This window comes from Miscanthus floridulus, chromosome 3 (assembly GCF_019320115.1).
Source record: "Miscanthus floridulus cultivar M001 chromosome 3, ASM1932011v1, whole genome shotgun sequence".
Taxonomy (NCBI): Eukaryota; Viridiplantae; Streptophyta; class Magnoliopsida; order Poales; family Poaceae; genus Miscanthus; species Miscanthus floridulus.
Genome location: NC_089582.1, coordinates 112,421,541 through 112,438,124, shown reverse-complemented (window position 1 = coordinate 112,438,124; position 16,584 = coordinate 112,421,541). Strand labels below are relative to the sequence as shown.

General features: G+C 47.0%; 1 protein-coding gene across 1 annotated transcript; it reads right to left on the bottom strand.

Annotated features, from left to right (window-relative positions):
- Window positions 1-145: 145 nt before the first annotated feature.
- Window positions 146-6,785, bottom strand: LOC136542099 (intracellular protein transport protein USO1-like). The gene is made up of 9 exons (XM_066534384.1): window positions 6,568-6,785; window positions 3,688-6,391; window positions 3,358-3,569; window positions 3,088-3,246; window positions 2,808-2,987; window positions 2,530-2,724; window positions 1,894-1,992; window positions 908-1,528; window positions 146-788 (listed from the first exon to the last, which is right to left on the bottom strand). The coding sequence occupies exons 2-9, from the start codon at window positions 6,359-6,361 to the stop codon at window positions 447-449; spliced, it is 4,482 nt and encodes a 1,493-aa protein (XP_066390481.1). The 5' UTR covers window positions 6,362-6,391; window positions 6,568-6,785; the 3' UTR covers window positions 146-446.
- Between the last annotated feature and the right edge of the window lie 9,799 nt (window positions 6,786-16,584).

Sequence of the window (16,584 nt, the reverse complement as noted above, 5' to 3'; positions counted from 1 at the left end):
CCGCACAGCCCGCCGCTCGGGAAAATCTTCGCGGGAAAAACGCCGTGCGGGAAAATCATCGGCCGATGGTTCCCGTCCGTCCGAGCGTTCGGACCGAAAGAATTCCGCGGCAGAGACAGCCAACGCCATAGGATTAAACATCATATACGCTAAGGCGACCACCAGAGGCCTATGTACAAAAAAGAATCTATTGTCATTATTATCATGTTCTAACGAATATTTCACCACCATCCGGTAATAACTTTAACACAATGCACCCCCAACTTTCATCTCACAACCTATATAAGGGAAAATAAATACAAATCAACCGGAACAGTTGAAATAAGACGACGAATCCTCCAGGTAGAAAAACCAGGTTCACCGCTGACAGAATTGGCACCCCTTCTTTCCTACCGATAAGCTTAGGAGTGAACCGACTTCAGCCTGGGAATGTAGTGGATATAAGCTTAGGAGTGAACCGACTTCAGCCTGGGAATGTAGTTGCCTGCCACGAACAACGCCAGCACCGATAGCACGGCCGCCGCAATCAGGATGTACTGCCGCAGCTTCCTCCTGCCCCTGTTGCGTAGGGGCGCTGGCATGGGCTGCAACCTGTTCAGTTGCTTGATTGCCGCTGCTGGCCTAGACAGCCTCTTGGGAGCCGCTGGTTGAGAAACCTCAACTTCCCTGGGGTTGTCTGATGCATTGCTGTCAGTATCCGCTGTAGCCAAAGCCGCAGCCTGGCTGTCGCTAATGGTGCTCGTATCTGCTAGTGCTGTGCCTTTCTTTTTGTCTTTCTTTGCTTTCTTCTGCAGATGTTTGAACAAGGTCGAGTTAGAATTGGAAACTTGTTGCATGGATGGTCTATCGTATGGTTAAGTAATGTAACTCAAATATCAAAGCAGAGGACATGTAGAACATATCATACCTTCTCCCTCTCCTCAGCTTCCTTGCGTGCTTTGAACTCGGCTCTTTCCTTGTCCTTCTCTGCTTTCCGCCTCTTCCTCTCCTCAGCCTCCTTAGCCTTAGCCTTCTGCTCCAGCCTAAGCCGCTCCTTTTCAGCTGCATCCCTCTCTTTTCTTAATTCCTCCTCCTTCCGTGCTAACTCCTCTGCCTTCCTAGCTAACTCCAATTGTTCCTCCAATAGACGAGCCTTTTCTTTTAAAGTTTGTTTCAAATCTTCTGCCTCTGATACTATAACAGAATTGTTCTCAATCTGGGCAGAGCTACCAGACGCTTTTGATTTGGCGCGCTTACTGGTCTGGGGGGCTGCCAAAACAGGAAAGGAGTCCTCTTTGGCAGGGACTGCAGCTGGAGCAGCCAATACAGGTGCTGGTGTAGAAGCTAAAGTGGGCACTTCCGGGCTTGAGGCAGACAATGGATAAATGCTGCTTGGTCTTCTGCTTGGAATGACTGGAGGATCCTCATCAGGGCCAAGTCTTCGTCCATCATGGGTTCCTAATCTCTTTAGTGTGCTAACCTTGTTTGATTCAACATACTGCTTGCGGAAGTCCTCGTTATTGTTCCACATTTCCATAACTCTCTCAATCTAAAAGAAGAAAAAAAAATATTGGCACATCACAAAATGTTGAGACAAGACAGCATTGTATTTTAGAACCAGTGCACAGGAGGGTTGAGCTTTAATAGCAATCAAATCGAATGAAAAAAATAGGAGTCTCCACAATGCTGGCAGTTATTAGAAGGGTAGGACTACAAATACAATGCTTAGCTGTAGTACTGGAATACATATAATGTGCAGAAGCACTTGCAAACATTAATGGTATGGATTTGTACCGTTCCTTAATTAGCAAAAAGCATATGGAATATCAAACCAGCTTAATCAACAGAAACCAAACCAGATTAAACACTGATATAGTAATTGCAGCCATATTGAAGACAGGCTGTGCGATTTACCTGACTATTACAGTGTGATTTAAGTCCATTTATATCTCCATTAGCTCTGAAAGTTTCTGCTGCATTCCGGGCGTCCCTGTACTTGAAAAAGTATTCATTCTGCAATCCAAAACAAATGCAAAGGAAGATGTTCAGCTTTTAGAAAACTAATAAGCAAACTTTAAACACTACAGATCACATGCTTCCCTACAAGAAATTTGACTGTGTGTAGGTGATGACACTACTTTTTTGCTGGCACAAGTGAAAACACCCCTGCCTCCAGGAAACAGGAGCAGCACATCACATAGAAAATGCCCGTCATTGGTAATCAGTAATTAAATTCTGATAACATGAGCACAGGGCACACAACAGGTGGCATTGATGAGGACCACATCACTGATAGTGATGACTTAATGAAACTTGAAGTGTAATGTTATTCCTAACCCATCAGTTAGCCTTTCATTCCATGTAACCAGGAATCTTCTCGAACTAATCATGTATCCAATACACCATTATATCCAGTACTTTGTATTTCTGAATATTTAACCACGTGACACTGTTCAATTTGTGAATGGTGTAAAATGAAACAGACTGAATATTCAATAAATCACTCCCTGAACCAAATGGACAAGAACTGCAACAAGTAAAGATCTGTACCTTCTTGCTGGGCTCATTTCTAAGCACAGTCCACTCACTGTAGGCCTTTTGACGTATTTCATTAGCTGCTCGGTGTTCCTCTGTTAATTTTCTAAGAGCTGTTCTTTCATCTTCGAAAGATTTTTGAATCTTTCTTGTGATTTCCTCTAGGGCTTTCAGGTTGGTGAATAAAGCATCAGAATCCTTCTTTAACACCTAGACATGATAAAGAAAACCAGTCAATATATAAAGGATGGAATGGTATTAAGAGCACAGTTAGAATTTTCTGCTTTCAATACCTTATGCCGCTCTTGAATGTGATCTTTTTGGTCAAATGCCTCATTGATTTCAGCCTTTGAGCCCATAGTGGCAGAAAGCTGCTTCCGTTGGGCTTTTAATTCATTAATCTCTTTAATTAAAAGCTTTTCTTCTTTCAAAGAAATGGTCTCATGTTGCATAGTCCTCTCTTTCTTCGCAATCTAAGACATCAAGTAAAAGAAGAAAACGAGCTAAGATTTAAAGAACATTGCAATTTAAAGTGAAGGGAGCAAAGTAGGTACAACATTGCAGAATTCATACCAGCTCATCAAGTTCTTCAACTGAATTTGCTTGGTGCAATTTCCCTAATACCGAACGTACACTATTTAAATCATTCTTCTTATCTCCATGGGCAGTCCTAGCTTCCCACTCTTCTCGACGTGCTGCCTCAAGCTTCTCCCTGTATTGATCACATACAGCCTGCAATATTTGTTTTCCAAAAAATAAGAAGCATGACATGAAGAAAAAGAAAGAAGATGGAAATTTGGAGGTTTGTTTGAAAAAAAAAAACATTTGGAAGGTTATTATTACCTTTTGCTTTTGCCTACGACGGTTAATCGCATCTCTTTCCTGGGACAGTTGGTCTAAGTGAACCTGCGCAGCCTGGATCTTATTCCAGAGATCATCACCGGCAAACTTTGGAACTTTAATTATGTAGATCTTCTGTGGGCCTATGACTTGCGCATGATCTCCATGCCACTCACCAGAAGCATGGTGTCCATTGTCCTGTTCTGTCACTAGTGCTGCTCAAGGATTATGAAAGTGACCATTTAACTCCCATGTGGGTTATAATTAGCATTTAAGGAGAATAATACATTTTATTTAAAAAAAAAATGGATACCCAGAAAATAATGGACATACCTTCCACACATTTGGTTTCAACCACATCAGAAGATTTAGCAGGCTCATTTCCATTTTCGTAATCAATAGTGTTGCATGATTTGTCTGAGAGGCAAGGCTCCTCAGTTAGATTAGGAGCCTCATTAGGGGAACCATCATTTGCAATTCTGGAGGAACACTCATCAGACATACCAGATGCATTGCAAATTTCTGACTGATTTTCCAGTGATTTGCTATCTTCAACAATCTCACTAACAGATTCACAGCTTGGATCAAAACTGGGTTGATCACCATCAACCACAACAAGTTCATCTACATTCAGTTTGACAGGTTCAACTTGATCAACAGCAACGTCGCTAGATTTTTCTTTAGATACATTTCCTGTTGCAGAGTTTATTTCAACTTCATCAACCACCATTGTTCCATGTTCCAAAGCAGCACTGCATATAGGTTGCTCAACAGTGGTCATAGAAATTTCTTGGGATCTGCTCTCTTCGGTTTGCACATGGTCACAGGATTCCAACACAGTAGTTGGGCTGGAATAGTTACCGCTATCATTCTCAACTAAATCAATGGACCTTGGCTCATGGTGGAAAACAGAGGCCGCAGAAGCTGCAGCTTCTTGAAATGGAACGGCATCATCAACCTCCATCTCAAACTCTTTCTTTGGTTCTACTTCTGAAGAATTCTCAATTTCATGAGCTTGACAGACACCTGGTGCTTCTACCTTCTCATGCTCTATAGTTTCCATAACAGATTCACAGCCCTGCTGAAGGTGTAAAGGAGCTACAATAGCCTCAGCAAAAGCAAGTTCCTTTACCTCTATTTCATCAACTTCATGAGCTGTTCTTTTCACTTCAACCATATTTTCAGCTTTCAAATCTGACTCTGCTGTGATTTCATCAACTAAATCAACTTCTGCCTTAACTTTATGTTCAAGGCCTGATTCAACATAAGGATCTGATCCTAGCTTAACATGAATTGTGCCTATAGAAGCTCCATCTTTGGCCAATCCACCATGCATGGTATCTTGGCTTGTATTCTCAGTTACTTCCTCTGACTCACCAACATTAACATTGGGGACAGCTTCATCTATTCTTTCCTTAATAGGAAGCTCTGTTTCCTCATTAGAGGAAACAACACCAACCGTGCGGTCATCACACAAACCCTCCTCACCGTCCTTATCCACTTCTTCAAATTCGAGAATACCACATGTGGCTTCACCTTCTCCCTGCATGGGCTTGGCTTCTTGCTCCCCAGAAGCATCAGCTGTACCTTCTACACTGGCATGCCCATCTGCGTCAACTTCCTCTTCTATGAGTCCCTCAACACTGCCTGCATAGTTCCTTTCAGTTGGTTTTAGCACTCCCTCCAATACTTCAGCTTCAGTTTTTGGAGCTTCCTCTTCTTGCTGATCAGTTTCTTTCCCATCCGTCTCAAATGAATGAGCCTTGGACTCAGAAGCAACTATACAAGAATCAGCACTCAAGGCAACATAAATATGCCCATTTGTTTGTGTTGCATCTGTGGCATCCTGTTCTTCACTGGCAGCATCGCCCTCCACTGATTCTGCAACTTCAGTCAGTTTGCTCTCATTAGCATGGTTCTCAGGCTCAGTAGTAGCTTCAGAAGAATCAGCTCGGGTGTCGGCACAAAGATGCCCATTTGCCATCAGCGCATCTGCCCTATCAACACCCTGCCCCACGACCTCCACGACATCAGCGTTGCTCTGTTCTTGTTTGCCATCCTCTGCATAAACCTCAGACTCAATGTCAGCAGAACCAGACTCAGTACAAATTAGGGCATCATCGTGCCTGCAGGACTCCACAGAAATATCCTCTTGACTGTCAGCCTCAGTAGCAGCTACAAATGAATCAGCCCTCATGTCGGCACAAAGATGTTCATTCTCTACCAAAGCACTTGCCCCAACTGTACCCTGCTCCTGTGGCTCCACAACATCAGCCGTACTCTCTTCTTTGCTATCCTCTCTAATAACCTCGGACTCCATGGCAGCAGATGAAGACTTAGGAGGCGTTAGGGCACCATCATGGCCACAGGACATCACAGCAGCATCTCCATCCTGCTCTGTGCTAGCTTCCTGATGCACCACCGCTTCAGGGATATCAGCAACAGCACTTCCATCCACTGTGCCCTCCTTGCCTTGAACCTCAGAATCCACAGCGGGTGCCTCAGAATCAGCACTGGCGATGGCAGGTTCGCATCCACCGGACGCCAGAGCAGCTGCCCCACCGTCCTCTTCACCAACAGCCTCCTGCTGCGCCACTTCAGCGACACAATCGGAACTTGGCTCACCTTTGCCCTCACCCGCGCCACCCTCAGACCCGTCGGAAGCACGATCACCCCCGTCCGCCGACGAAGCTCCGAGCGCCGCACCCACTTCCCCTTCGGCGGCCCCGTGATCTCCGCCCACGGCCGCGTCCGGAGCTGCATTGGAGCCGGGCGCGTCGTCCTCCTCGGACGGCGAGTCCTCGTCGGGCGCCTTGCCCAGATCTGAGCCACGGTCGGAGTCGCCGCCGTTGACGATCACGAACGGCCCGCCGACGTCCTCCTCGCCCTCGCGCTCCCCGACCGCCGCCTTCTCCTCCGGCGACGCGGCCACCACCACCTTCTCCGGCGCGAATTCCGCATTCGGCGCCTCGCCGGCGCCGTTGCACGCCGTCCCCTCCGCCGTCATTGCTGCTCCCCCGCGGATCGCGCCCCGATCCTGCACACCACACAGCAGCAAAAAAACACGTCTTTCGCCGTTAGACGCCAGAGCCATACACCTCCACAACACAGATCGCAGATCAGAGATCACCGTGGATTAACCACTTCCAAGGCTCCCACGACACAAAACCCAAAGCTCGCAGAGAGAGATCGAGAGGTGCGAGAAGCACTTACAGCCGACGGCGACGGCGAGGCGGATCCGGGAGGCTCCTCCTCCCCTCGGCCACCTCCGCGCCGAGGCGAAGAAGCGATCTGGGCGCGGCGGCGGACCCCGATCGGCGAGGGAGGTGGGGCGAGGCGAGAGATGGATCTGTCTCTACCTGTCCGTCGCGTCGCGTGTGTCTTCTGAGTTGTTGTTGTTGTGTGCGCTTTCGGGACGAGAGGTTTTTGAGGACGCGATTTAGGAGATCTGGATTTATACGGACTACGATAAGCTTGCCGTCGAATTCCGCATCACAAGACGCGGCTACTCCTACTGTCAGTGCTAGGCTCTGACAGCGTCGCGTCTGCGTCCGGATCGTAGCTACCACGGACACGGAGACGGAGCTTGGGTCCGGAGTCCGGGCCCGCGGCCGAACAGTGGTTTGGATACGGCGCAGCACGAGCCGCACCACCGACAGGCTCGAGACGGCCGGCGGCGTCTCCTGCTGCGTCAGGGCTCGTGTGACGTCGTCGTCGTCGTGAGATTTTTGGAGACTACGCGTACGCAGGCCATGGGAAGTTGGGGGGTCCAATTCGCTTATAATTCATCTTTTTTTAACCTATTTTTTAAGCTGGAACAGAACGGAGCCCGTATTTAATACAAATTCTGATGCGTGACCGTGCTCAGGTCAAGCGGTTCTAGAAGCTCATGGCCTTTTGCGCTTTTCTTTTTACTTTTTAGCCCCAAGAAAATGATGATACGGTTAGTTTGTCGACACATCGTGATGAGAGAGAGATGACAGCATTCGTCATTCTTGTTCTTTTATTTTAAGCGTGGAGAGTAGTCTTTATTTGAGGAAAATAGCTGGCCTATGGCTGCTTGTGCACACGCTTTCCTCTGTTGGAATCCATTTATCTTCATTTAGCACGTATAGAGCTTATTATTAAGGTTTTTATGGTCTCTTATAGTTTTTTATCCAGGTTGTGTGCAAGATATAGGTTTATAGAGCGTCACTTCAACTCGCCGCATTATAGCCGTCCGATCACAATCCAAGGTACATAGTTTTTAAAAATAAAATATTAATTAAACCATGTAGTCTAGGGTTGACTGTTGTCTTCAAATTTGTCGTTATCTAATCCGACAAATACAATTACGACTAGAGGTATTAGCTCGTGCCATGCAGCTGGATAAATTCAAAGTATCAAGCACAAAGGCACATAGATATTGCATGTGTATCTTATTTTCAACATGACCGAAGACTCACGACTCGCCCCAAGCACCCTCGCGACTCGACTCCGGAGCGCCGCCGCCGCCGCCCCCCATGCCTCTACCACCGTTGGTCCCCCTCCCTCCCCCTCCGGTATATCGCCGGAGGCCAAAGGGAGTGGGGATCCATCGTTTTTAATAATTTTTTCAGTAGATCAAGTCTTAGGATTAGGGTTTCTCCATGCCAAGTTTCTTGGTTTTATGAATTTATCTCCTCCTCCACTTCGGCGACTGCGAGAGGGCATGGTGGAATCGTTTTCTCCGTGATGGCTCTGTTGAAGATGGAGGCGACAACTACGGCGTCAGCATCTGTAAGTGCATCTAGCCCTTTAGTGGGTTTTGGTGAACTGAATGACAACACCATTAAAGGTTTAACAAGCTTGCTAAGTGTTGAATAAGAAATTGAGTTTATTGCATACACTTATGGATTGTGGAATAAGGTGTATATAGGTTCAACAAGAAGATAAACTTGATGATATGCCACATAGTATTGTAATGAAGGCCAAATTGTATATTGTTGTATTGAAAGATTACGGAAACAATCTAGTTCAAGCAAAAGACAACAATGCAAATATAATCAATGAAACGGATTTTATGTTATGGGATATCATAGCATCATGTGAAAAGCAAGCATATTTGGCAAATGGCAAATGAGACATAAGTTGATGATTTTGGATTGGTCTCTATAATGGCTTGCTTTGCATGAACAAGAAGAGTTAGATAGCGGACTAGCTTTGATCAAGGATTAAAGAATGAATCAAGAGTGTATAAGTGAGGAAATGTTAAGCAAAGGTGAAATGACAAAGGAGACAATGTATAATAGATATAAGATGTTCTCTACATTAGTTTGCTTGTATGGATAAAGATTTGAAAAATCACTTTGCATTGACTTGATCAAGCTAGAAGTATGAAGATAGATATTGAAGTGAGTATTAGGAGTGTCAAGCCAAAATGAAGAGGATATAAAGAATCGTGAATTGGCTTGACCATATTGATGTTGATTCATATATGTCTTTATGTGAATCAAACTAAAGCTTGATTGATCTCAACATTCATATGTAGAAAAATATTAAAGCAAGGATCATACTATTGAAGAAATATTTTTTCAATGGATGCTTAATATGATATGACTTGAGTATGGCTTGATAAGGTGAAGATAGCAAGGAAAGGGCTTCGAGGGACTAAGCGAAGGTGAAGGGCAAGCGATGGCTTGAGGACTAAGGTACCATGGCTAAGGTGAAGAAGAGAGTACTTACATTGAGTTGAGAAACTAATCAAGCTATGATGAGTCATATTGTGTCGAGGATCAAATCATTAATGAAAGTGACTTGAAGCCATTGAGGTGAACTCATATGTAAGGAAATGGTTCAAGTCACATGCTCAAGGTGTGTTTGCTCGAATAGATGAGATAAAGATGATTACAACCCCTTATAAAGTGATATTAAGAAGAAATGGCATATGAAGACACTGAAGACTCAAGTGGTTGAAATGAGTATAGGTATGCCTACTTTCAAGGGGGTGCAATACGAATCATAGACAAGTCTCAAGTGCTCAAACTAACCGAACCCAAGTGCTAACATGAGAAAACACATTAGCACAATATCTGCACTTGTTGATTTTGGGGCTTGTTCTTGGCTGTGTTGGATAGCCCTCGAAATAAGCTTTCCAGAAAGTCTAAGATCACTAAAAACGGAGTTTGGAGTAAAAAGTTATGGCATTTTCAGTAAGGCGACATGTGTTGTTTCTAGGAGCTGCGGCAGTGCCGCGAATTTTTACAGCAGTGCCGTGGGTCGGTACGGTAGTGTCGCACCTATACAGGTCATAACGGCTAGTTTTTGAACTGCAAAGGCTAGCTTGTGTGGGGTGGCTATAAATACCCATCACACGTCTCCTGGTGTTGCTGCTGATGCTCCAACCATTCCAAACCCTTCACAAAGCCATTTGTGAGCTATCTCTAACCCCTCTTTATGAGAGTGAGTGATTAGTGATTGATTAAGTGTTAGAGAGCAATTAAGAGCAAGCCAATCCTTGAACACTTGTTGGGCTTCGTCAATCTTCGTTGCACATTTGTTACTCTTGGAGGTGAAGCCTCCTAGATGGCTAGGCATCGTCCGGTGAGCTCCCGTGCTTGTGGTGAGCCACGGGACAGTTTGTTAATCACCCTATTGATCTAGTGGAAACCCCTCAACTCAAGAGTTCACTCTCTTGACTTGAGAACGAGGATAAGGGTTGCAAAGCCTAAGTCTTAGTGGCTTTCTCAACAACATGGACATAGGCAAGTCTTGGTGGCGAGCTGAACCACGGGATAAATCTTGTGTATTGTCTTCTTTATGTTTTGAATTGCATTATCCGTGTTCCACTCGATCTACTTGGTTGTGCGTGTTTATGAGTGCAGGTACTTAGTGGACTTGCCACTGGATATGTCGGTGCGAAAAGTGACCAACTAGTAATTATTTATCGTCTTGTCATACGTTGTGATCGGATGTGGCCTAGCACTCAATGACATAGGGTTTATACTGGTTTAGACAACGTGCCCTACATCCAGTTTGAGGCAGTCGGTGACTTTATTCCTGAGCCTAGGTGCTCGAAGTTTGTTGCGGGGTTATAAATGAGAGGGAGTAAGATGGGGGGTATCAGAGGTTCGGTCACACTCCGGACCGAAGGCCAAGAGCGACGGGAGCTCCAACATACGCTAAGTGTTCAAACATATACTCTGTCTGGCTTTAGAGTTCTAGAGCCAAGCAGAGAGAATCAAAATCAACTGTCTGAATCAATCATCTCATTTTAGGAGAGAGTGCATCCCCTTTTATAGGCGAAGGGGATGGCCTTACAAGAGAGAGAGAGAGTGAAAGTGTATGTCCTAGTCTTGTTGCCCACGCCATCGGGTACAAGACGGTTTATCGGCACCTACAATATTGTTGATGACCAGATGCATGTGGTAGGTTCCATAGTGCTCCTTTGGTATGGCAAATGTCGGCACCTACCATACTGTAGGACAAATATCGACGCCCACAACACTGTTCGTATTCTGACATGTCTGGAAGGTTATAAAGTACCCTTCTGACATGGCCTGACAGTACTGTCCTACAGGCATGTAGGGTACGGTCCTTGGTATTGCGGTTTGACTTGAGCGCCCTGTCTTACTTGGTTCGCCTGATTCTTTTGGTCCTTACCGAGCAGGCATCCCTGTTCGGTTGTTTCCCAGTCGGCTCTGACCGTGTCGGTCGAAGAAGAGCTATAAGCAGAGGTTCGGTGTACTTCTGATCGGAGAGGTGGGTTGGAGTCGGAAGCGAGCGTCGTTCTCTCCTAGGCCAGGCCTTTCGGTCGGAGAGGTAGGTCAGAGTCAGAAGCGAGCGTCGTTCCTCCTTGGCTAGGACTTCTGGTCAAAGAGGCGGGTTGGAGTCAGAAGCGAGCGTCGTTCCTCCTTGGCCATGCCTTCCAGTCAGAGACTGGATCGCCCTTTCAGCCTATCGTTAGGTATCTAGGCCGGCCTAGGAGTTTACGCATTATTTGTAACGTCGTCTGTTGGGCCGAGCTTTTGCTGGAAAGCAGGTCCATTAGGGACTCTGGGTTTATGAACCCGATAGGACATCTCCATACACATCTCCAAGTTTGGGTTCTAGGCATAGCTACTGTTGAAGCTCTCTACGCAGGCGCGGTAGTGCCGCATTCTCAGCGAGTCAGTGCTGTAGTGCGGCAGTGTCGCGCGATGAAGCAGCAGTGCCGCGTACTCTACTAATTCGCTGCAAGTTTTATTTGTTATTAATTTTCAAAAGCGCCTACTCATCCCCCTCTAGGCGACGTCATGGTCCTTTCAGCATTCTCACCGGTATGACAACATGGAGACTTTTATTTCTGGACGGCGGCATCAAGACGGAGATGGTGTCACCGCCATGGAATAATTTTCTCCGATCTCTTCTCTATTTTATTGTGGTTAGATCTGGACACGATGAAGGACAAGGGAGAATAAATTTTAGATGAGTCTTTCTTATTCTTCGGTGGCAGCAAGAAGAAAGAAGACACCAGAAAGAAGAAGTTTCTCAACTCTGCCTATATGAATGCTGACAGTCGTTCGTTGGACATATTTTCTCAGGCCTTTTGCCGAGTGTTTGCCTATATGGTCATCCATACTGTAAAGTGTCATGATCTTGAGATCTTGAGCTATTCACAGCGTGGGTACAATTTAGATAAAAATCAGTTTCTGGATATTTGTGTAATCCAGAGTGCTTGTAACGTGTTGATGTACCCAGCTATTATCTAATATAATTCTTCTTTGGTCGCAAAAAAAATCTTATTTTCAACATAATAAACATTTTCTTTTAAATTTAGATTTCAAACATGCTATTGTTCAGTGTCTTCCACAATGCAACATATTTTTGGTAGATTTTAGTCAGGATATGCTTACTCATGAATCAAAGAGGGGCACCCAAGACCTCAACCTAATTGTATCGTGTAATGATTTTGTAGCTATCTGAAGTGTAGCTAGATACATGAGCACTACTAGTGTTTTTGGCACTAACCACATCTTTCAGCCTAAAACACCACTAGCTTTAAGCATGTAATCTTAGCTATTCAGCGGAAGATATATATCAATAAAATATGTTACTAAATTCATTTAAATAGAAGTTTATAAAGAGTTGGTAACAAATTACATCATGCATAACATAGACTCCTCTCCGTAAATAGATATTTGAGGTTCGTGTTTCTACTCTCTAGTGAGGCAACTGTGTTGAAAAATAACTTAGTCATTATATGGGGCAACTCTCAAGTTTCAATTTGCAAAGAGAAAGTTTACGATCATACCAGTTATGGCTAGGTATTTATTTTTTCTACTATGTCTATCAATCTATATCTATATCTCTATACCTAATATTAAAGAGTCAAAATTAATTATATTTTTGGTCCACCACCTCCTAACAACTAAATAATGGAGAATTTTCGTCCTTTTTTTACTTCCTAAACACTGTCCTTACACCCTCCATGTCTCTTATATCTGGATCCATGACCCGTACTCATACAAATTAGAACAACTCGCATCAAGCGATGATCGATACGAAGTGTTGGGTTCATAAACCCAGGGTCCCTCATGGACTGGCTTCCCAACAAAGGCTCAGCCCAAGCAGACAAATGCGCAACTCGTGGGCCGACCCAAGTATCTGAACAATAGGCCAGAAAGAAAATCCAATCACTGACCGGAAGGTCTGGCTGAGGAGGAATGGCACCCGCCCTCCGACTCCGGCCCACCTCTCCGACCGGAAGGCCTGGCCAAAGCGCTACTTCTGACTCCGACCCCACGTCTCCGACCGGGGTACGCAAAAACCATGCTCACTGCTCTTCTCCGACTGGCACAATCAGAGCCGACTAGGACCAACCGACCAGAGACGTCCGCTCGGTAAGGACTAGGAAACGGATGGAGAAAGTAAGGCAGGGCGTACAAGTCAAACCTCAATACCAGGGACCATACTCTGTACACTTGTAGAAATAGTACTCTACAACCTCCTTAGCACAATAGAGCCCAAACAATGTTGTAGGCGCTGACATTTTCCCCTACAGTATTGTGGGCGCCGTTAACTCCCATACGGTAAGGCTCCCCCACATGCCTCTGGGCATCGACAGTGTTATGGGCGTCGACATTTACCATACCGAGTGAACATGGTGAAACTCCTCACATGCCTCTGGGCATTAATAGTAATGGCAGGTACCGACATCTGCCATACCCGAACAAGACGACATAACCTCCCACGTGCATCTGGCATCCAACAGTGTTGTGGGCGCCTACCATCATCCTATACCCACCGGCGTGGGCAACAAGGCTTAGAAGCAAACATACTCCTTTCCTCTCACTTGTAAGACCATCCCCTTCATCTATAAAAGGGGATGCGCTCTCTCCCAATAGATAGGTTTAGTCAAGTGATTCCAGATTCATTAGATCGATTAAGCTTACTAGTTCACAACCACAGAACCGCTAGGTTCGAACCTCAAGCACATGCTTGAACACTTAGCTTATAGCGGGGCTCCCATCACTTTTGGCCCTTCCAACCGAAGTCCGACCAGACCTCTAGTACATCCCATCTTTCTCCTTCTCATTTGTAACCCCACTGCAAACTTTGAGCACCTAGGCTCAGGAATAAAGTCACCGACCGACTCAAACTGGACGTAGGGCATGTTGCCTGAACCAGTATAAACCCTATGTCATTAAGTGCTAGGCCACATTCGATCACAACGTATGGCAACACTATAAATATTTACTTATTGGTCACTTTCTGCACCGACAGTTAGCGTCGTCTGTGGGGAAGACGCTATACGTTCAACACTTTTTTGGTCATTGGATGGCCCACTTTTCTGCCACTTTCGCCATGGCGGGCTCAGGCGATGCGATTTGCTTCGGCTCACTAGAGTTTCCCGCACTTCCACCTGTTGGGATGTGGGTTCCACCCATTTTCGAGCCATCCGAGGCCTTCCTCCTTGGAAGCTTGGACTTCATCGTCGACCGGCTCAGCGTACTACACCTCTGCGAGGAGGCACCGATTCCGGTGCTCATCGTAGGGGCACCCTCCATCAGCTCTGGGATGCGCGACGACTTCAACGACACGACATCTGCGCTTCATTCTGAGCAAACTCTCTGTTCAAACCCCACTGTGAGTAATATGCATATTGTTATTACTCTCTATTTACTATCTCCCACCGATTATCTAGAGAGACCATATTTACCGCATCACGGACACCATACGATCGGTTCCCCTATGGCCTCGCGTCCCCCGCGGACGCATGCGCTCGGGGGCTCCGAGGGACGCTATCGCCATCCCCTCTCACATCCGAATTTGTAGGAATGGCGAGCTATGCTCCTACCACTTTCCACAAACTCCCGGATGATAAGGGTGAGAGCGACGGCTCCAGCATCGGCGACGTGGCACCTAGCCACCGTTCGTCCCAGGAGTACGCTATGGCGGACGCTCTGGCACAGTAGCCGGTCGTTGTGGAGTCTACGCAAACTCACATCCCTCCAGACCCGCATGTGGGGCCCTCATGTTTGTGCAAGGGCACACCCAGGAACTACGACAACAGCGACAGAACCAGCCGCCGCTTGCACCGGCAAGCTCGGTACAGCACGTTGCGCACTATGCGCATAACCCGGTGGGCGGCGCTCGGGGTCGAGCCCGCCAGGTCCAACATGACATCATGAACGAGGGGAACGATCTCCCACAGTTCGCTTGAGCTAGCCAGAACATCACTGCTGTAGCAATGCTTCTACACGGTGTTCCCGAGCCCGTCGACCCCTAGGAGCGGGCGGTCTACCGAAACCTCCGGATTCTTGTAGAAGCCACCGCCGTTCAACAAGCGGAAAGCTCTGCATCACGCCTCCAACATGCTCCCTCTCTCCCCACTAGGGGAGCAGGGACGCGCTAGACAGATTGCTCCATCTGCTCACCGTTGTAGCCGCCAGGTGTGACTCGAGAGGTAGCAGCTGCGCCTCGGTCCGACCTGGCACCTGCTCTGCATCGACCGCCGATACATGAACAGCCCGGTCCGCACCAGGATGCTCGCAGTGTCGTCAGCACCCGACATTAGGCCTGGCATGATGATGACGTCCACCGAGCGGTGGTGAGAGTAGGCGACATGGATCCCGACCAAACCCTTAAGGGGAGCGATGAAACGTGCCCTAGGCATAGTCATCGGCTGGACAACCAGAGTCCTAGCCCTGAGGGCCTAGGACCATAGGCCTTTGATTAGCGTATCTAGAGAGCGCCGTTTCTACAGCGCTTTTGACCGCCCACCAACATCACCAAGTACACCGAGGAGACAAACCTTGGTATTTGGCTCGAAGATTTCCAGCTCGCTTGCTGAGCCGGAGGGGTGGATGATGACTATTTCATCATTCAGTATCTCCCCATCTACGTAGGGGACCATGTTCATACGTGGCTTGAGTTCCTCCCGCACGATAGCATCTATGACTGGGTGGACCTCAAGAGGGTCTTCGTCAGAAATTTCTAGGGGTCGTATGTCCGCCCTGGAAACTCCTAGGACCTCAAGAGCTGCCAGCAGGAGCCCAGCGAGTCCCTGCGGGATTACATCCATAGGTTCTCCCAATGATACAACTCCCTCCCTGATGTCGTCGATGCAGACATCATCAGCGCATTCCTCTCTGGGATGACCTGTGAGTCCCTGATCCATAAGCTTGGATGCCTGAAGCCCCGTACCACCCGTGACCTGCTCGACATCGCCACTAACCACGCCTCCAGCGAGGAGGCGGTTGGAGCGGTCTTCAACAGGGGTCGGGACAAAGGCAAGGCTAAGCACACACACCAAGATGAGGGCCCCACCACATAGAGGGGCAAGAAGAACAAAAAGGATTGACGCTGATCGGACAACACCGCGTTGGTCGCCGTGGCTGATCGCACGGGCAAGTAGCCCCAACAGGGACTGCATGACCACTTCAACAAGCTCATAGACAGTCCATGCACCAACCATACCTAACCCATCAAACACCTCTACAAGGACTACGAGCTCCTCAAATGTTTCCTATGACAACCGGCGGGCCAAAAGAAGGGGACGACAAAGAGGCGGCATCCAAGAAAGGAGGCATGGTGGGCAAGGATGGAGATAGTTTCCCCAACGCTAATGAATGCATCATGATCTTCGATGGATCTAACGCCATCTGGTCTAAGCGCTAGCACAAGGTACGCTATAGGGAGGCATGCGCCATCGAAATAGCCATCGCCTCCTTCCTCAGTTGATCGGAATCTATGATCACCTTCGATCAGAGGGACCATCCCTCCCACATC